Source organism: Leptodactylus fuscus, chromosome 5 (assembly GCF_031893055.1).
Source record: "Leptodactylus fuscus isolate aLepFus1 chromosome 5, aLepFus1.hap2, whole genome shotgun sequence".
Lineage (NCBI taxonomy): Eukaryota > Metazoa > Chordata > Amphibia > Anura > Leptodactylidae > Leptodactylus > Leptodactylus fuscus.
Window position 1 is genome coordinate 61,860,888 of NC_134269.1, and position 21,184 is coordinate 61,882,071.

Genomic DNA, 21,184 nt, shown 5'->3' on the forward strand with positions numbered 1-21,184 from the left:
TTCATGGTGGAGGGAGCCTCTAAACAGCCAAGTTTTGGGAAATTCATGGTGGAGGGAGCCTCTAACCAGCCCAGTTTGGACCAATTCATGGTGGAGGGAGCCTCTAAACAGCCAAGTTTTGGGAAATTCATGGTGGAGGGAGCCTCTAACCAGCCCAGTTTGGACCAATTCATGGTGGAGGGAGCCTCTAAAAAACCCAGTTTGGACCAATTCATGGTGGAGGGAGCCTCTAAACAGCCCAGTTTGGGCAAATTCATGGTGGAGGGAGCCTCTAACCAGCCCAGTTTGGACCAATTAATGGTGGAGGGAGCCTCTAAACAGCCCAGTTTGGGCAAATTCATGGTGGAGGGAGCCTCTAACCAGCCCAGTTTGGACCAATTCATGGTGGAGGGAGCCTCTAACCAGCCCAGTTTGGACCAATTAATGGTGGAGGGAGCCTCTAAAAAACCCAGTTTGGACCAATTCATGGTGGAGGGAGCCTCTAAACAGCCCAGTTTGGGCAAATTCATGGTGGAGGGAGCCTCTAACCAGCCCAGTTTGGACCAATTCATGGTGGAGGGAGCCTCTAACCAGCCCAGTTTGGACCAATTAATGGTGGAGGGAGCCTCTAAAAAACCCAGTTTGGACCAATTCATGGTGGAGGGAGCCTCTAAACAGCCAAGTTTGGGCAAATTCATGGTGGAGGGAGCCTCTAACCAGCCCAGTTTGGACCAATTCATGGTGGAGGGAGCCTCTAACCAGCCCAGTTTGGACCAATTAATGGTGGAGGGAGCCTCTAACCAGCCCAGTTTGGACCAATTCATGGTGGAGGGAGCCTCTAAACAGCCCAGTTTGGGCAAATTCATGGTGGAGGGAGCCTCTAAAAAACCCAGTTTGGACCAATTCATGGTGGAGGGAGCCTCTAACCAGCCCAGTTTGGACCAATTAATGGTGGAGGGAGCCTCTAACCAGCCCAGTTTGGACCAATTCATGGTGGAAGGAGCCTCTAACCAGCCCAGTTTGGACCAATTCATGGTGGAGGGAGCCTCTAAACAGCCCAGTTTGGGCAAATTCATGGTGGAGGGAGCCTCTAAAAAACCCAGTTTGGACCAATTCATGGTGGAGGGAGCCTCTAACCAGCCCAGTTTTGACCAATTAATGGTGGAGGGAGCCTCTAACCAGCCCAGTTTGGACCAATTCATGGTGGAGGGAGCCTCTAACCAGCCCAGTTTGGACCAATTCATGGTGGAGGGAGCCTCTAAACAGCCCAGTTTGGGCAAATTCATGGTGGAGGGAGCCTCTAAAAAACCCAGTTTGGACCAATTCATGGTGGAGGGAGCCTCTAACCAGCCCAGTTTGGACCAATTAATGGTGGAGGGAGCCTCTAACCAGCCCAGTTTGGACCAATTCATGGTGGAGGGAGCCTCTAAACAGCCAAGTTTTGGGAAATTCATGGTGGAGGGAGCCTCTAACCAGCCCAGTTTGGACCAATTCATGGTGGAGGGAGCCTCTAAACAGCCAAGTTTTGGGAAATTCATGGTGGAGGGAGCCTCTAACCAGCCCAGTTTGGACCAATTCATGGTGGAGGGAGCCTCTAAAAAACCCAGTTTGGACCAATTCATGGTGGAGGGAGCCTCTAAAAAACCCAGTTTGGACCAATTCATGGTGGAGGGAGCCTCTAAACAGCACAGTTTGGGCAAATTCATGGTGGAGGAAGCCTCTAACCAGCCCAGTTTGGACCAATTAATGGTGGAGGGAGCCTCTAAACAGCCCAGTTTGGGCAAATTCATGGTGGAGGGAGCCTCTAACCAGCCCAGTTTGGACCAATTCATGGTGGAGGGAGCATCTAACCAGCCCAGTTTGGGCAAATTCATGGTGGAGGGAGCCTCTAAAAAACCCAGCTTGGACCAATTCATGGTGGAGGGAGCCTCTAACCAGCCCAGTTTGGGCAAATTCATGGTGGAGGGAGCCTCTAAAAAACCCAGTTTGGACCAATTCATGGTGGAGGGAGCCTCTAAACAGCCCAGTTTGGGCAAATTCATGGTGGAGGGAGCCTCTAACCAGCCCAGTTTGGACCAATTAATGGTGGAGGGAGCCTCTAACCAGCCCAGTTTGGACCAATTCATGGTGGAGGGAGCCTCTAAACAGCCCAGTTTGGGCAAATTCATGGTGGAGGGAGCCTCTAACCAGCCCAGTTTGGACCAATTCATGGTGGAGGGAGCCTCTAACCAGCCCAGTTTGGACCAATTAATGGTGGAGGGAGCCTCTAACCAGCCCAGTTTGGACCAATTAATGGTGGAGGGAGCCTCTAACCACCCCAGTTTGGACCAATTAATGGTGGAGGGAGCCTCTAACCAGCCCAGTTTGGACCAATTCATGGTGGAGGGAGCCTCTAAAAAACCCAGTTTGGACCAATTCATGGTGGAGGGAGCCTCTAAACAGCCCAGTTTGGGCAAATTCATGGTGGAGGGAGCCTCTAAACAGCCCAGTTTGGGCAAATTCATGGTGGAGGGAGCCTCTAACCAGCCCAGTTTGGACCAATAATGGTGGAGGGAGCCTCTAACCAGCCCAGTTTGGACCAATTCATGGTGGAGGGAGCCTCTAAACAGCCAAGTTTGGACCAATTCATGGTGGAGGGAGCCACTAAAAAACCCAGTTTGGACCAATTCATGGTGGAGGGAGCCTCTAACCAGCCCAGTTTGGACCAATTAATGGTGGAGGGAGCCTCTAACCAGCCCAGTTTGGACCAATTAATGGTGGAGGGAGCCTCTAACCAGCCCAGTTTGGACCAATTCATGGTGGAGGGAGCCTCTAAACAGCCCAGTTTGGGCAAATTCATGGTGGAGGGAGCCTCTAACCAGCCCAGTTTGGACCAATTCATGGTGGAGGGAGCCTCTAAAAAACCCAGTTTGGACCAATTCATGGTGGAGGGAGCCTCTAAACAGCCCAGTTTGGGCAAATTCATGGTGGAGGGAGCCTCTAAACAGCCCAGTTTGGGCAAATTCATGGTGGAGGGAGCCTCTAACCAGCAGAGTTGGTGGAAATCAGGGTGGAGGGAGCCTCTAACCAGCAGAGTTGGGGGAAATCAGGGTGGAGGGAGCCTAGTATTAGCAGAATTGTGCAACGCTTATGGTGGATGAGTATGAGGATGCGGAGGAATTGGAGAGGTTGAGTACAGACATGGAGTTTCATGTTGGGGTGCTTTACACAGGTGGGCACAAAAATGACGGCTCTACCCAGTGGTGGTTCATTTTTATCAAAGTGAGCCGGTCGGCACTCTCAGCTGACAGACGGGTGCGCTTGTCAGTGATGATGCCACCGGCTGCACTGAACACCCTCTCAGATAGGACGCTGGCGGCAGGACAGGACAGCACCTCCAAGGCATATAGGGCAAGTTCAAGCCACAGGTCCAACTTCGACACCCAATACGTGTAGGGCGCAGAGGGGTCGGAGAGGACAGGGCTGTGGTCGGAAAGGTATTCCCGCAACATGCGCCTATACTTCTCACGCCTGGTGACACTAGGACCCTCCGTGGCGGCACTTTGGCGAGGGGGTGCCATCAAGGTGTCCCAGACCTTAGACAGTGTGCCCCTCGTTTGTGTGGACCGGTGAGAACTTGGTTGCCTACTGGAGGAACTGCCCTCCCTGCCGCCAACGTCACATGCTGGAAACATCTCCATCATATTCTGCACCAATTGCCTGTGGCAAGCATTGATGCGATTGGCCCTCCCCTCTACCGGAATAAAAGACGAGATGTTGTTTTTATACCGGGGGTCAAGGATAGCAAAGATCCAGTACTGGTTGTCCTCCATGATTTTGACAATACGCTTGTCGGTTGTAAAGCACCCCAACATGAACTCAGCCATGTCTGCCACAGTGTTAGTTGGCATGACTCCTCTGGCCCCACCGGAAAGTTCAATCTCCATTTCCTCCTCATCCTCCATGTCTACCCATCCGCGCTGCAACAATGGGACGATTCGAAGTTGCCCGGAAGCCTCCTGTATCACCATCACATCATCGGACAACTCTTCTTCCTCCTCCTCCTCCTCCTCCTCCTCCATTAAACGCAGTGAAGCGGACAGATGTGTGGACCTACTCTCCAGCTGTGACGGATCGGATGCTATCCCTAACTCCTCTGTGTGATCTGAGTTATCCCTGATGTCAATCAGGGATTCTCTCAGAACACACAAGAGCGGGATTGTAAGGCTCACCATCGCATCCTCAGAGCTCACCCTCCTTGTGGACTCCTCAAAGACCCGTAGGATGTCACAAAGGTCTCTCATCCATGGCCACTCATGGATGTGAAACTGAGGCAGCTGACTTTGTGGCACCCTAGGGTTTTGTAGCTGGTATTCCATCAAAGGTCTCTGCTGCTCAACCACTCTATTCAACATCTGAAACGTTGAGTTCCAGCGTGTGGGGACGTCGCACAAAAGCCGGTGTTGTGGCACATGCAGGCGTTGCTGGAGAGATTTTAAGCTAGCAGCGGCTACTGTCGACTTGCGAAAGTGGGCGCACATGCGCCGCACTTTCACCAGTAGCTCTGGAACATTGGGGTAGCTCTTTAGGAAACGTTGCACCACTAGGTTGAAGACGTGGGCCAGGCATGAAACATGTTGGAGTCCGGCAAGCTCCAGAGCTGCTACCAGGTTCCGGCCGTTATCACAAACGACCATGCCTGGGCCCAGGTGCAGCGGCTCAAACCATATTGCCGTCTCATCGAGGAGGGCATCCCTCACCTCGGAGGCAGTGTGCTGTCTGTCCCCCAAGCTGATCAGCTTCAGCACAGCCTGCTGACGTCTACCAACGCCAGTGCTGCAACGTTTCCAACTCGTAGCTGGGGTCAATCTAACAGCGGAGGAGGAGGCGGTGGCGGAGGAGGAGGCGGTGGCGGAGGAGGAGGCGGTAGAGGAGGAGGAGGAGGGGGGTGTTCTTCTCGTGTCCCTGCCAGGAATGTTAGGCGGGGAGACGAGGTACACCGGGCCAGTTTGGGAAGCAGTCCCAGCCTCAACTACATTCACCCAGTGTGCCGTCAGTGAAATGTAGCGTCCCTGTCCGCATGCACTTGTCCACGCGTCGGTGGTCAAGTGGACCTTTGTGCAAAGCGCGGAACTAAGGGCCCGCCTGATGTTGAGTGACACGTGCTGGTGCAAGGCGGGGACGGCACACCGGGAGAAGTAGTGACGGCTAGGGACAGCATAGCGAGGTGCCGCAGTTGCCATCAGGTCCAGGAAGGCGGGAGTTTCAACAAGCCGGAACGCCAACATCTCCTGGGCCAGCAGTTTAGCGATGTTGGCGTTCAAGGCTTGCGCGTGTGGGTGGTTAGCAGTGTATTTCTGCCGCCGCTCCAATGTCTGAGAGATGGTGGGTTGTTGTAAAGAAACGCCTGATGGTGCCTTTGATGGTGCAGGAGAAGGAGATAAGACAGGACCAGGGGAGGATGAGGTAGAAGTCAACAAAGTGGCGGAGGCAGATGAAGTGGTGTCCTGGCTCGTCCTCTGGAGTGCATCGCCAGCACAGTCAGCAGTGGCAGTGGCAGAGGCAGTGGCAGAGGCAGTGGCAGTGGCGTGAACGGCAGGCGGCCTTTGTCCTGCCGTTGCTGCCTGCCACTGATTCCAGTGCTTGGATTCCAAATGACGGCGCATTGAAGTGGTGGACAGGTTGCTCTTCTCAGAGCCCCTAATCAATTTCGAGAGGCAAATTGTGCAGACAACACTATATCTGTCCTCGGCGCATTCCTTGAAAAAACTCCACACCTTCGAGAAACGTGCCCTCGAGGTGGGAGTTTTTCGGGGCTGGGTACGAACTGGAACATCTTGGGAGATTCCGGGTGTGGCCTGGCTTCGCCTAAGCTGCTGACCTCTGCCTCTGCCTCTAGCTACCCTTTTTGGTGCTGCACCTGCCTCAACATCCACACTACTTTCCCCGCTTGACATCCCCCCTGTCCAGGTCGGGTCAGTGTCCTCATCATCCACCACTTCCTCTTCCAACTCCTGTCTCATCTCCTCCTCCCGCACAATGCGCCGGTCAACTGGATGCCCTGACGGCAACTGCGTCACATCATCGTCGATGAGGGTGGGTTGCTGGTCATCCACCACCAAATCGAACAGAGATGGAGGAGACTCTAGTGTTTGAGCATCTGGACACAGATGCTCCTCTGTTAGGTTCGTGGAATCGTGACGTGGAGAGGCAGGTTGAGGGACAATGAAAGGAGCGGAGAACAGCTCTGGGGAGCAGGGACAGTTTGGGTTATTGTTCTGTAAAGCTTCGGAATTTTGGGAGGAAGGAAGACAAGACTGTTGGGTAATAGGAGGAGAGGAGGCAGAGTCTGACTGGCTGCTGGACAATGTGCTGTAAGCGTTCTCTGACAGCCATTGCAAGACCTGTTCCTGGTTCTCGGGCCTACTAAGGTTTGTACCCTGCAGTTTAGTTAATGTGGCAAGCAACCCTGGCACTGTGGAGTGGCGCAATGCTTGCTGCCCCACAGGAGTAGGCACGGGACGCCCTGTGGCTTCACTGCTACCTTGCTCCCCAGAACCATTCCCCCGACCTCGCCCACGGCCTCGTCCACGTCCCTTTCCGGGAGCCTTGCGCATTTTGAATTCCTAGTTAGAAATTGGCACTGTATACCAGTAGTAAAAATTGTGGGTGCACGTAACCCCAATATATTCTTTGAATTCCCAGTCAGACACTGGCACTATATGGCAGTAGCAAGAAATGAGGGTATTTGTATTCCCAATATACTCTTTGAATTCCCAGTCAGACAATGGCACTGTATACCAGTAGTAAAAATTGTGGGTGCACGTAACCCCAATATATTCTTTGAATTCCCAGTCAGACAATGGCACTGTATACCAGTAGTAAAAATTGTGGGTGCACGTAACCCCAATATATTCTTTGAATTACCAGTCAGAAACTGGCACTATATGGCAGTAGCAAGAAATGAGGGTATTTGTATTCCCAATATACTCTTTGAATTCCCAGTCAGACAATGGCACTGTATACCAGTAGTAAAAATTGTGGGTGCACGTAACCCCAATATATTCTTTGAATTACCAGTCAGACACTGGCACTATATGGCAGTAGCAAGAAATGAGGGTATTTGTATTCCCAATATACTCTTTGAATTCCCAGTCAGACAATGGCACTGTATACCAGTAGTAAAAATTGTGGGTGCACGTAACCCCAATATATTCTTTGAATTCCCAGTCAGAAACTGGCACTATATGGCAGTAGCAAGAAATGAGGGTATTTGTATTCCCAATATACTCTTTGAATTCCCAGTCAGACAATGGCACTGTATACCAGTAGTAAAAATTGTGGGTGCACGTAACCCCAATATATTCTTTGAATTACCAGTCAGAAACTGGCACTATATGGCAGTAGCAAGAAATGAGGGTATTTATAACCCCAATATATTCTTTGAATTCCCAGTCAGACAATGGCACTGTATACCAGTAGTAAAAATTGTGGGTGCACGTAACCCCAATATATTCTTTGAATTACCAGTCAGAAACTGGCACTATATGGCAGTAGCAAGAAATGAGGGTATTTATAACCCCAATATATTCTTTGAATTCCCAGTCAGACAATGGCACTGTATACCAGTAGTAAAAATTGTGGGTGCACGTAACCCCAATATATTCTTTGAATTACCAGTCAGACACTGGCACTATATGGCAGTAGCAAGAAATGAGGGTATTTGTATTCCCAATATACTCTTTGAATTCCCAGTCAGACAATGGCACTGTATACCAGTAGTAAAAATTGTGGGTGCACGTAACCCCAATATATTCTTTGAATTCCCAGTCAGACAATGGCACTGTATACCAGTAGTAAAAATTGTGGGTGCACGTAACCCCAATATATTCTTTGAATTACCAGTCAGAAACTGGCACTATATGGCAGTAGCAAGAAATGAGGGTATTTGTATTCCCAATATACTCTTTGAATTCCCAGTCAGACAATGGCACTGTATACCAGTAGTAAAAATTGTGGGTGCACGTAACCCCAATATATTCTTTGAATTACCAGTCAGACACTGGCACTATATGGCAGTAGCAAGAAATGAGGGTATTTGTATTCCCAATATACTCTTTGAATTCCCAGTCAGACAATGGCACTGTATACCAGTAGTAAAAATTGTGGGTGCACGTAACCCCAATATATTCTTTGAATTCCCAGTCAGACAATGGCACTGTATACCAGTAGTAAAAATTGTGGGTGCACGTAACCCCAATATATTCTTTGAATTCCCAGTCAGAAACTGGCACTATATGGCAGTAGCAAGAAATGAGGGTATTTGTATTCCCAATATACTCTTTGAATTCCCAGTCAGACAATGGCACTGTATACCAGTAGTAAAAATTGTGGGTGCACGTAACCCCAATATATTCTTTGAATTCCCAGTCAGAAACTGGCACTATATGGCAGTAGCAAGAAATGAGGGTATTTGTATTCCCAATATACTCTTTGAATTCCCAGTCAGACAATGGCACTGTATACCAGTAGTAAAAATTGTGGGTGCACGTAACCCCAATATATTCTTTGAATTACCAGTCAGAAACTGGCACTATATGGCAGTAGCAAGAAATGAGGGTATTTATAACCCCAATATATTCTTTGAATTCCCAGTCAGACAATGGCACTGTATACCAGTAGTAAAAATTGTGGGTGCACGTAACCCCAATATATTCTTTGAATTACCAGTCAGAAACTGGCACTATATGGCAGTAGCAAGAAATGAGGGTATTTATAACCCCAATATATTCTTTGAATTCCCAGTCAGACAATGGCACTGTATACCAGTAGTAAAAATTGTGGGTGCACGTAACCCCAATATATTCTTTGAATTACCAGTCAGACACTGGCACTATATGGCAGTAGCAAGAAATGAGGGTATTTGTATTCCCAATATACTCTTTGAATTCCCAGTCAGACAATGGCACTGTATACCAGTAGTAAAAATTGTGGGTGCACGTAACCCCAATATATTCTTTGAATTCCCAGTCAGACAATGGCACTATATGGCAGTAGCAAGAAATGAGGGTATTTATAACCCCAATATATTCTTTGAATCCCAGTCAGACAATGGCACTGTATACCAGTAGTAAAAATTGTGGGTGCACGTAACCCCAATATATTCTTTGAATTACCAGTCAGAAACTGGCACTATATGGCAGTAGCAAGAAATGAGGGTATTTATTACCCCAATATATTCTTTGAATTCCCAGTCAGACAATGGCACTGTATACCAGTAGTAAAAATTGTGGGTGCACGTAACCCCAATATATTCTTTGAATTACCAGTCAGAAACTGGCACTATATGGCAGTAGCAAGAAATGAGGGTATTTATAACCCCAATATATTCTTTGAATTCCCAGTCAGACAATGGCACTGTATACCAGTAGTAAAAATTGTGGGTGCACGTAACCCCAATATATTCTTTGAATTCCCAGTCAGACACTGGCACTATATGGCAGTAGCAAGAAATGAGGGTATTTGTATTCCCAATATATTCTTTGAATTCCCAGTCAGACAATGGCACTGTATACCAGTAGTAAAAATTGTGGGTGCACGTAACCCCAATATATTCTTTGAATTCCCAGTCAGACACTGGCACTATATGGCAGTAGCAAGAAATGAGGGTATTTGTATTCCCAATATATTCTTTGAATTCCCAGTCAGACAATGGCACTGTATACCAGTAGTAAAAATTGTGGGTGTATATAGCCCCAATTCTATTGCTAGGGGACTTGCAGGGTATTTCTGGGGTGAAGGTGGGGGGTCACACCGTTGGAACGGGTATTGGGGTATATATCGGGTATACGGGAATACACTGACAGTGTATTCCATTCAGGATCCTGGGAAAGCTGGGTTGCGGCGATTGAGCCCGTCAGTGCCACGTTACACTGACAAGCTTCTCCCTGGAATTTAGCTCTTACAAGAGCTGTTGGTTGTCTTCTCCTTCCTATCCTAGCCTGTCCCTGCCTACCCAGAATCTAAGCCCTAGCTAGCTGGACGGAAACCTCCGTCCTCGGTGAATTGCAAGCTCAGAATGACGCGAAGCTGGGCGTCGCTGTTCTTTTAAATTAGAGGTCACATGTTTTCGGCAGCCAATGGGTTTTGCCTACTTTTTTCAACGTCACCGGTGTCGTAGTTCCTGTCCCACCTACCCTGCGCTGTTATTGGAGCAAAAAAGGCGCCAGGGAAGGTGGGAGGGGAATCGAGTAATGGCGCACTTTACCACGCGGTGTTCGATTCGATTCGAACATGCCGAACAGCCTAATATCCGATCGAACATGAGTTCGATAGAACACTGTTCGCTCATCTCTAATCATGATCATATTGACACACAGAATATAGGTAACAATTTTTGTTGCACAACAAATACTGTAAAAACAAAACCTATAAAAAAAAAAATGTGTACACGCAGATTTTTCTTTACCCCATTCAGATTTTTTTCCAGCTTCCCAGTACATTGCACGGAATATTAAATGGAGCCATTACAAAATAATTTTTAAATAAAAATTGCCTTCCTTTGGCAATGTAAATGCAAATTTAAAATGTTATGACTTTTAGAAAGCCAGGATTAAAAAAAAAAAAAAAAAAGACTGTTGCAGGAAGGGGTTAAAAGGTTCACACAATGTAAAAACATTACAACATGGAAAGGTCCCAAAGAAGAAATCAAGGAAATGTGATGTTGGAACATAAGTAGCAATTATTATTAGCATTTGTGTGAGGCTATCTTCTACCTGTAAGAACAGAATGGATTATCAAATCAGTAAAATAACCAGCACATCAGCTCACACGACTCTGGCTGTTTGCAATCATATTAGGTGCACTAAGGTGCACAGACACTACTGAGTCCACACATAGTAATCACAATCAAGTATCCTGCTCTCAGGACAATATTAGAATGGCTTATATTGCCACATCTCCAGAAATACACACACATGCATTCAGACCAACACTTGTCCCTTAGTCATGTCAGGTATAAAGGTTTGAAACGTGCCGGAATGTATTGCGGAAGATGTCTGTAATATAAGCTGTCACCATAAATTATCCAACTTCATCCTATAATTATCTGCTTACTTAACTCTTGCATAAAGTATCAGAGGTTCCCCAACTTATTTTTTTCTTGTACACCACTTTCAAAATTTTACTGATTTCGGTGGACCCCCCTGCTGCTACATTTCTACCATATTCCCAAAACTCGTCAAAAAATCTGAAGATTAGATCTAATGATGGAAATTTGTGTTGTGGCTGAGACACCTGGGGGTCCACCTAAACCACTTTGAGAATCACTAGCGTATATGCTCATGGTCATGTAGACTGAGGGCTTATACGTGATCTTGTCTGTGTCCTCTTATTTATTTATTTCATTCACATTTTGACATTTTGCCCATTTTATTTTTTTTACTTTTGACATGTTTGTCACCAAATACTGCTAAATAGTAGTACATTACAGATCATACCATGTATAGCCAAGTCTTGAAAAATTGGAGGGAATTTGATAATCACATTCAGTACATGGCTAAGGCTAAGTTCACTTACATATTGGGACATCCACTCTTCTTTGTCAGAAGGACCACAAAAACAGAAAAACGGTCCAACTTTTGATGGACAACAACAGATCCGTCGGGACCCCAATGATTATGATGTGGTCTGTACAGGGTTCCTTATTATTATTATTATTTTTTTTTTAAAGACATCACTAATCTGAAATTTTTGCTAGACACTTCTCCAGATACTCTGAATGGAGATTCTGGTGCAGATGTGAGCATAGCGTAAGACTCAGGGGTCCTACTTGGTGGTATCATGGGGGAAGGGAACCCAGGGCAACAACCATCACTTTTTTGGGGCAGAATGCTAAGGCCTTCTGCACCATCCTATTATAGCATTCACTTACAAAACATAATATGGATACTGGTAAAAATACAATTTCTAACAATGAGTCTCTTTTTGATAAATTTGAAAACTGTTCACACATGTAATAATATTTCCCATGTTCCTCACCTAAAATCCTTAATCTTGGACTTATTACTAGGCAAAAATAATGCTGTAAAATTATTCAAGGGCATTACTATAGAGAGGTGGTAGTAGTTTCACCTAGGTAATTGAGACTAAAGATGAACATACACTTTAGATAAGTGGGCATACACAATTCCTCCCAATCCTTGAGCATGTATGTGTTCTCAATGGGAACAGGGGAATAATCGTCTGCCAGAAAATTCTGTCAGTGGCTTATCTCCCCTTAAAACAAAAGGATTTGCCACTGGAAAACTTAGAACAACCCCTTTCACCCTAAATGGTTGTCTAGTCCCATCAATATTAGTGGGTTCAGCTAATATTAATCTATTAAAGGGGTTCCCTCCCCCTTACCTTGCTGAACGGGCCTGAGAAGTCTCATAACACTTATGAAGATCAGATTATATGCAGATGCTTGTACAGAATGTTCTCAGTGTTATCTGTGTGTTTACATAGAGAGATAACAGACCCGGCTTTATCAGCAAACTGCAATTAGCCTAACTAATTGTCCTGCTTGCAAGAGCAGTGAGTGAGTGACTTCACTTGTCCTATCTCACAGGTCTGTGGTTATAGCAACGTTTTGTAAACAATGGGAGAAATAAGTTCACGTAGCAGGCAAACAAAGCAGCATTTTTAAAGCTATATATTTAGGAAAAGTCTTCAATTTATATAAGCTACCAGTATAGATAGGATCCTTGAGATGGGACAACTCCTTTAAGTTCAGGGAACCTCTTAGGGGGGGCGCAAAAATTGAACCCTCTGTTAAGTTTTTCATTGCGGTCCAGACATTTAAATTTACTGTATGCCTCTTTAGACTGAAAATGCTAATAATTCAATTACGTCCTATTTAGCAAATAGAAATGTTCTTGTAATATAAGATTTATTACATCAGTCTGTTTAAGAGCAGATTATTAGGATTCAAAATGAGATCTCAATGCTTAAAATCAGATATGAATTTGATAACCTACATGGCCACTGGCATTAGAAAGGGATTTTACAAGTGATCTACTATACTACAGCGAGATGACAGTAAATCTCTATAAAATTTTACGGTACTGTATAAAATATCTAATATTCGCACTATACATGTCATTTTAAAGACATCTGTATAAGACTTGTTAATTGCTATGCATACATTTGTGAATCTTAGAAAATGTGGTTCAAAGAGAGCTTACAGATTTTCTCGCAGTATAAAATGGAGATGATGGTTGTGTTTTGACACAACAGAAAAAAAGACAACAGTATAAGATGAGTTTCAGTACAAGAAGAAAGAGAATGGAAAGAGACAACTGACAGGTTGAGCCTGATACATCTGACATACTCCAAGTAATAGACAAGACAGGACGGCTGCAGTTATTGGAGATCCGTACTGCGGGACTCAGATGGAACAGATGCCATACTAAGTCTCTTGACCTTCTTGTCTGCACTTCACTAAAGGGGATGGACAAGGTTCCCACCCCTATAAAATATAAATAGGAGATTACCGATTCAGTTCACTGCACAACTGCTCAGCTAAGCAGCACTTTGCAAAATTATCTATAGACTACCTTGTGTGACAGCTAAAAAGTTGGATCAAAACTTCTGATGGACTCAGCTTTTTTATTTCACATAAAAGTAAAAGCCTTTATTGTATGACTTCAACATTTGAAGCAAACTATAAAAAGGAGCATATGTGTCACCGCGTCCTTGAGAGCGGCTCAGATCATTGGTGCAGCATGCTTCCAGTAATTTAAGTGCTAGTACATGCCATGATTTACAATCATATTCCAGGGCAAACAAAAGAAAAGCTCAGTGACAAAAATGTGCACAAGACCTGCTTAACCTCTTTCCTACTGAGTTTTTTTGTTACGATTTTCTACTCAGAAATTCCAAATGAATCTGTGACGTGCAGCGAAATATTCTGGATAATGGATGTGGACTCTTCTCGATGCATTGTATCTAAGGTAGAGTACAAGGTCACATAGAAGCATTCGGGGTGCCATAAAATTTAAGGACTCATTGTTCCACAAAACCAACAATTTGTATGAGGCACTACCCTTAAAAATATACCCTATCCACCAAGTGGCTTTTTGACACAGCTAGTCACAACGCTTCCGATTAGCCCCGGATGAACATTTCCGCTACCTGAAAAAAATCGCTAGCAGAAAAAAAATGCGAGTGACTCACACTGAAATGAATGGGAGACATTTTTGCAGGCAGTTTTTGAGGTGGATTCCATGTCAAAATCCGCAGTGAAAAACTGTGTAAGTGTGAACTTACCCTTAGATTTCTCTTTTGGGCATTGACTTCTGTATGTTGCTAAAACATTTCTTTTTTTGAAAGCATTCTCTGCACCATTTTTTTCTGCTCCTGTATAAAAACTGTATAAGCTCGAGGCTCCATGAGACGTAAACACTGCATTTGCTAGTGGCGGAAATCCCACATGAAAAATCACAGCATTTTATAGTCAGGGCAAAGTGGATGGGATTCTAATGAATCTCATGCCCACTTTGCGGTAAAAACCGTGCTGCGGACAAGCTGCAGTATCCAAAACCAACATGGTTTTGGAAATCACAGAATGTCAATTATACCTATGCAAACACTGGCAGTTTCCCCATAGGTATAATTGAAACAAAGTCGGCAGAGGAAACCTTAGCAAACTTTCTGTCTAAAGCACTGTGGGAAGAACCACAATGCGTTGCCACCGTGGTCTTTCCCACAGCGTTTTTTTGCTACGGGACGCCACGTGGGGCCTTAGCCTTAGTGTAAGTTCACACAGAGTTTTTTGCAGGTACATTTGTGAGGAACAATCTGCCCCAAAAACCCCTCAAAAATGCCTCCCAACTCTCCATTTCTTTCAGAGTCAGGCATTTTTTTTGCCTTCAACTTATTTTTTCAGCCAGGAGGATTCCACCTTGCCAAGTCAATTCAAATGAATTGAAGGCAGAAAAAGCACAATTGTTTTTTTGCAGAGCTTTTTGAAGCCACAGAAAAGATTAACTAGAGGAAAAAATCTTCTACAGACCCCCATTGAAATGACTAGTAGTTGGGAGTTTTTTTTCAGTGAATTTTGAAGCAATTTTGGTTCAAGTGTGAACATATGCTAAGACAGAATACTAAAAATATTTGTATTATTTTAAGGTAGGTTCACATCTGGATCAGAGTTGCTGAGAGTCTGCCGCAAATGCATGGATGACTTGTCTCTCCCCCAGTTTCAATAGAAAAGCAGTGGAAATCTGAAAAACGACCAGCAGATCTCATTATAGTCTATGAGGTCTAGGGGTAATCATGAAGCTGATGGATCTGAATGACGGAGAGCCCAGTGCAAGTGTGAGCCTAACCTTACTGGTGGTTTACATACCCTTGGTTTTAACTAGATAGGTTTATAATATTTTTAAGCCTTTTTGACTGTGTATTTAAGGATATAATCGGCAGAGGATTTCTTACCTGATGTGTGCTGATTGAATGGAGGTGTGAAACTGTCCAATCAACATCCGGCAAGGGCGACCCAGAACCATTACAGGTGACCACAGCATTGTCACCTTCATGTACCTCCAAACTACTGTGACTGACGCTGACCTCTGGGATGTCTGCGTATAGAAAAAAGCAAAAATTAACTGTAAATAATCTCATTATGACACACAGCAGCTCTTCTTGAGAAATAGGATTTACTGCGCAGTTCACCAGTTCACCAATGTAAAGTATACCTCTGAAAATCTGATTATTCCGAGACAAGGTTTCATTTCATCCTTCCAAACAGTTAAGTGCTGCATCTTCTCCTATCTTAATTCCCAGTGGACAATTTAGTGATTATATTGCACTCCCCTAATAGGCACAATATTTTATCCTGAAACCTTTGCTGATATGAGCTGGAAAAAATAAAACCTATTCACAACAATGTGATCAAGAATTGTAATTGCTCCGGGTTCCTAATCCAGAAGATGCTACTAGGAATACATTAATATAGAGGATTTACATCCGCTGCTCACAGAGCGACACAAAAAGTACTCGAAAATAAGGGATCGTCTTCAGGTTTTACATTTTTTTGCAAACAAAATAAAAGAACCTTAAACTGTTGCACTAAGCTGATTATATTGATCACATATTCTTCAACACCTGTTGGCAGGCGGCGCGGAATAGGACTCTGAGTGGCAGCGAGAATTATTTATCTCGATAACAGCAGCTAATCCTCTAGGAAGACAAGAAGGCCGGAATATATTAAGATGCTCAATGCCATGAGGAGCTGTGATAACATAATTCAATTCAGCATCGTACCTGCATACTGAAAACGACTGCTTTTATTGTCTCTTAAAAAACAAACCTCAAATGAAAGAGACAACTGATAAGAGAGCGTAAAGCCATATCCAAACAGTAAGAGCTCATTTTTCTACAATGATTTTAGATTATATGCTCTGCTGTGATATGGACAGGACATTGCTTTGCTCTTATGTTAGCTAAGAATCACGCTGTGTATACGAGAGGCCTCGACCATGCCGGTATATCTCCCTTCTCATCTCTGCGGCGGCTTCACTATTCTAGTGTTTGCATATATTTTACAGCCAGCTGTATATAAAACAATAGGGAGTTATGGATTCTCAGTAACACTACGGTTAGGCACTGTGTATTTTTGAGCCCGTGTGTTGAGTTACAATTTTTATGCCGTTTCTTATCCCTGGCATTTATGTGGCATTTTCTTCTCTAATGACAATGATATTGGGACGGAGCATAGCAATAAAAGGACAAAGACTGACTCAACACGCACAGAGCTACTGTCAAAATTATTTTCCGATATGTCACATATACATGTGAGAAGACAACTTTAGTGAAGTCTTAGATCTCGGACCACATTGCTTTTTGGAGTGGAAAAAAATGTATTGTTTTGCTCTTTTTGCTACCCTAATTTTTAAGTGACTGAAATTTGCATCTGGATAAATTGACACAGGCATCATTGGTATTTGTTGTGTAATTCATTAATATGCAAATATAAACACTATGTAACGGGGAAATTTACTAACTACTATATGCCAGTTTTGTAATGTTGATCGACAGTGGTTTGAGACATCTTTTGCGCACAGTACTTCTTTAAGACCTTTCATGTCCTTGGGCACATGCGGTTTTATATACCACTAGAAAACCGGCTTTCCCATTAAAGAGATATTGGTGTAATCACTGATAGCTCTTCACTGTCAGAAGAGCATTCAAAACAGTCTAGCTGGGAACGCCCCCTCCTGACAGTACTATCTGTAGTGCTGTACTGTCAGAGGGGGCGTTCCTTAACACCCATCCATGACGCTGAGTGGTGAGGAACGCCCCCCCCCCTTCCCCGACAGTACCTATCCATAGACTATTACAGAGGGGGCGTTCCTCATTGTTCAGCGTCATAGCTGGGTGGTAAGGCACGCCCCCTCTGACAGTATAACACTAAGTACTCTACTATAAGGAGGGGTGTTCCCAGCTAGACTATCAGGAATGCCCTTCTCATGGTGAAAAGCTATCAGTAAATGCACCAATATCTTTTCCTCTGGGGCACATAAGGGGAAAGCCAAAGATGCAGCACGTTGTCGGTTCTCGACCCCATTCAATACTTTTTTTTTTACATTTTTTTAGGGCACAGAGTAGTCCATGATGGGCATGACAAATTTACTATAACATTTATACTTGTCCTGCACATTGTGAGACATCATTGCTTTATTATAAAGTAGGCCACACAGCTTAGATAGGTGTCAGCTGAACATTTATTCAGCCCATAGCTATTACTTCTAAACACCCAAAATACAAACACCCTTAGCATGTGTTCTCATCAACCAAGAGGACGTAAGGCACTGCCAGTTACATCTTTCAGTACCTTATCTCTCTAAAGATCATGCATATCGAAATGAAATATGACCCTTCTTTTCTCCAATATCTACCACTTGGGGACTTTATTTGGTCAGCCAATACAATTTTTGCCAACATTTAATTTCTATGGTGACCAGGGTTGAGCCGATCTTGAGATTTCAGGATTGTTTTTAAAATCCGATTTCCAGCCGATCCTGATCATGATCGTGAAATTTGCTCGATCGCCGATCAGAATCCGATCTTTTCCTATCCCGATTGCTCAACCCTACTGGTGACTAAAGACTTTAGTAGCATAAACTGGTGATGAACTAAAATATACCGAAAAAAAAAAAAAAAAAAAGAGAAAAATAGGAAATCCAATTATTATGTTGAACTTAGATGATCCTATTTCAATAACTACTCACCGCAGTGTGAGATGTTCATCCTATGAAGTGGGATATTGTGGCCTCTCATCGTACAGAAGAGGTGCTGCTCCCTTAGGCTTGCCTCATTTTTTAGATAAGAAATCTGTATCCAACGGATGGCACAGCTGCACGTGAACTGGTTGTTTTCTATTATCCTGAATAAAATAAGAGACAGAGGTAAGTGGGAATCTATACACAACAATTATATATACAGTTGGGGCAGCAGCGCTGACATTTAGTGACACAACTTTGACAGGTACCAGCAATGCTTCTTCTTCTGCTTATATTCTTATGGGGATACGCAGTCCTAAGGACACGCTAGAAAGCCAATCCTAAATGTCACCTCTAATGTCTTTCTAAAAAAGATAAATCTGTTCTACCTGCAAAATCACAGAGGATAACTTTGATCTATTATACTCTATATTGAGTTAAAGGCTTTATTTTGCATTTGTTTTAACTAAGTTTTGTGTAATAACCTATAAGCTGTGTCAGTAGTTCTCCGCCGTAGCCAAGATCAGCGTAGATCTCTAAACAACACAGATGGCTCAGTTATAGAGTCCAGTTAATGTTCTGTCTACATGCTAAAATATACAAAGCTATACCTAAAATATCAATCTAAAAACCAATGGCTTAGTTAAAGAGTACTAATGTAGATACAAGGCATGAGTATTATTAAAAGGGTTTTCTGATTTTAGAACATATAAAATTGCTGCATTAATGGACATATCCATTTTAAACTGATCAAATTGTCACCACTAATATAGTTAGAGAAAAGCTTTAAAACTTTGCAAATTTATTACCTATTTATATTTGCATTTTTTTTTATCTTTAACGGTCTAAAAATGTAAATACAGTTATGGTAATTAAATATGGTGATGACAGAATGCGTCCAGGGTCAATGCTGAGGCCTGTGATGACATCATGACACTTGGCATGCCCATGTGACAGCTGTGGCTCACAGTCATCAGCAGTGACCCCTGGCTCGCGACATCACCAGAGGAATGCCAGATGCTGTGAGTATTCAATGAAATGGAAAGACGGCGCTCTCAGGTCACAACAGGATTTTATTCAAAAAGACAATGATGCATCATTGTCTTTTTGAATAAAATCCTGTTGTGACCTGAGAGCGCCGTCTTTCCATTTCATTGAAAACTCTATCTTCCCTGGCCTTGGCCGGTGTCCATCAGACGTGCTGCCTCCTCCACCTGACGGTAAACCCCAAACGTAGTTGTGAGCGATTGTCACAACCTCATCAGGTGAGAGGCCATTTGGTCCTTTTAAATCTTCTGGTTATTTCCACCAAAATTTATCAGACATTCTACACTATATAGTGTGCTCGGTGTCTCTTTTGTTTTTTATTCTAGATGCTGTGAGTAGGCCCAAAAGAGGTAAAGGAAGGTGAGTAAAAATATTTTTCAAAACTTTTTTTCACTTACCCTGGGCCTCCACCTATTACACTCTGAGCTTTGAAAAGACCTTAGAGTATTATAATTTATTACAATGTCACACAGGCCATTTTATTTCTTCCAAGATGAATCCCCAATTATTCAAAGAATTTGAGATATTTGGGTCGAAATCATCTCATGCCAAAATAGTTTGCCCATATCTGATTGAGACAGATTTTTATGATCAGGATTAAAAAAACAAACAAAACACAATAAATCCTGCAAGGACTCTTAAGGTAAGTTCACATGGGTTTCTTGGTCAGGATTTTGAGGCCGTATCAGCCTCAAAATCCTGAACAAAAAGACGGCTCCTAGAGATGAGCGAACACTGTTCGGATCAGCCGATCCGAACAGCACGCTCCCATAGAAATGAATGGAAGCACCTGGCACTCAGACTTTGCCGGCGGCCAGCCGCTTAACCTCCCGCGTGCCGGCCGCTTCCATTCATTTCTATGGGAGCGTGCTGTGAGCGTGCTGTTCGGAATGGCTGTTCCAAACAGTGTTCGCTCATCTCTACCGGCTCCCATTGAAATCAATGGGAGCTGGTCAGTTCTTTTTTCTGAGAGCCTTTTGTTCCGGCTTAATTACTAAAATTTAGTAATGTCTGCCATTACAGTTTCCACAACAGACACTGCCCTGCTTTCAGAATATCTGAATGTCAATTCCATGAATACCCTACATCCCAAGCTCTTCTATTAACTGCTAGGTAGAATTACTGTACTGTACCATTGAAAAGTCTGTATCTGTTGAGTTATAACCCAAATCGGAGCTGTCATGGTGGCCATTAGTGGTTGTCACTTCAATACTAATGTAGTACGAAATGTGACTAGGAAATACCGTAAATGACTAGAATTTTTCCGAACCTTCAAAAAGAGAATAGCTCAAAGCCATATTTACTGATGATTCTGTTTTGTTAAGGTTAATATTTAACATTATGGGAATTTCTACCCGTCTACAACAGTTATTATTATTATTAATTATAATGACGACCCTTTAAGTGACTTGACATTTCTGCAGTGCTCATAACGCTACAGTATCAGAGATTTACCTAATGAATGGAAATCTGCATAGGCCTGTCATTATCCTGATAGCTGAATTTTATTTTATTTTTTTTAACAACTCGAATGATCATGTCACTATGATGTTGTGCCCCGGGGACTGAGGAAGTGGCTCTTATTCCAATGCCTTATCGGTGATAAAAGCTACATGGCAAGAGCTTTAACTCGCAACTACAGTAACCAATAAAGTGGATAAAATAGTGTCTTGCATTTCTGTTGATAATTAATGAGATCTGCATTAATAATGAAAGACCAGTGTGCTCAGGGGCTAAATTTACTAACAACCTGCATTAGTGCCAATGATGTAACTTGTCTTAATCGAAAGACACATGGGAGATCTGAGCACAAATTATCTTTTGCCATTTACTGGATCCATTTAACACCACAAACCTGCCACATTTTTGTTCTATGGATTATTTATACATTTGTCTCATTACTTATTCATGCTCCA

The 21,184-nt window shown here is 43.8% G+C and overlaps 1 protein-coding gene across 9 annotated transcripts in view; it reads right to left on the reverse strand.

Moving 5' to 3' along the window:
- NTRK3 (neurotrophic receptor tyrosine kinase 3) overlaps positions 1-21,184 on the reverse strand; it is a 541,580-nt gene that overhangs the window by 249,387 nt on the left and 271,009 nt on the right. For all 9 annotated transcript variants that reach the window (XM_075273267.1, XM_075273266.1, XM_075273265.1 and 6 more), the window contains exons 6-7: positions 18,231-18,385; positions 15,436-15,578 (exon numbers count right to left, since the gene is read on the reverse strand). In XM_075273267.1, coding sequence (XP_075129368.1) covers positions 15,436-15,578; positions 18,231-18,385 — 298 coding nt within the window. The remainder of the gene's footprint in view (positions 1-15,435; positions 15,579-18,230; positions 18,386-21,184) is intronic.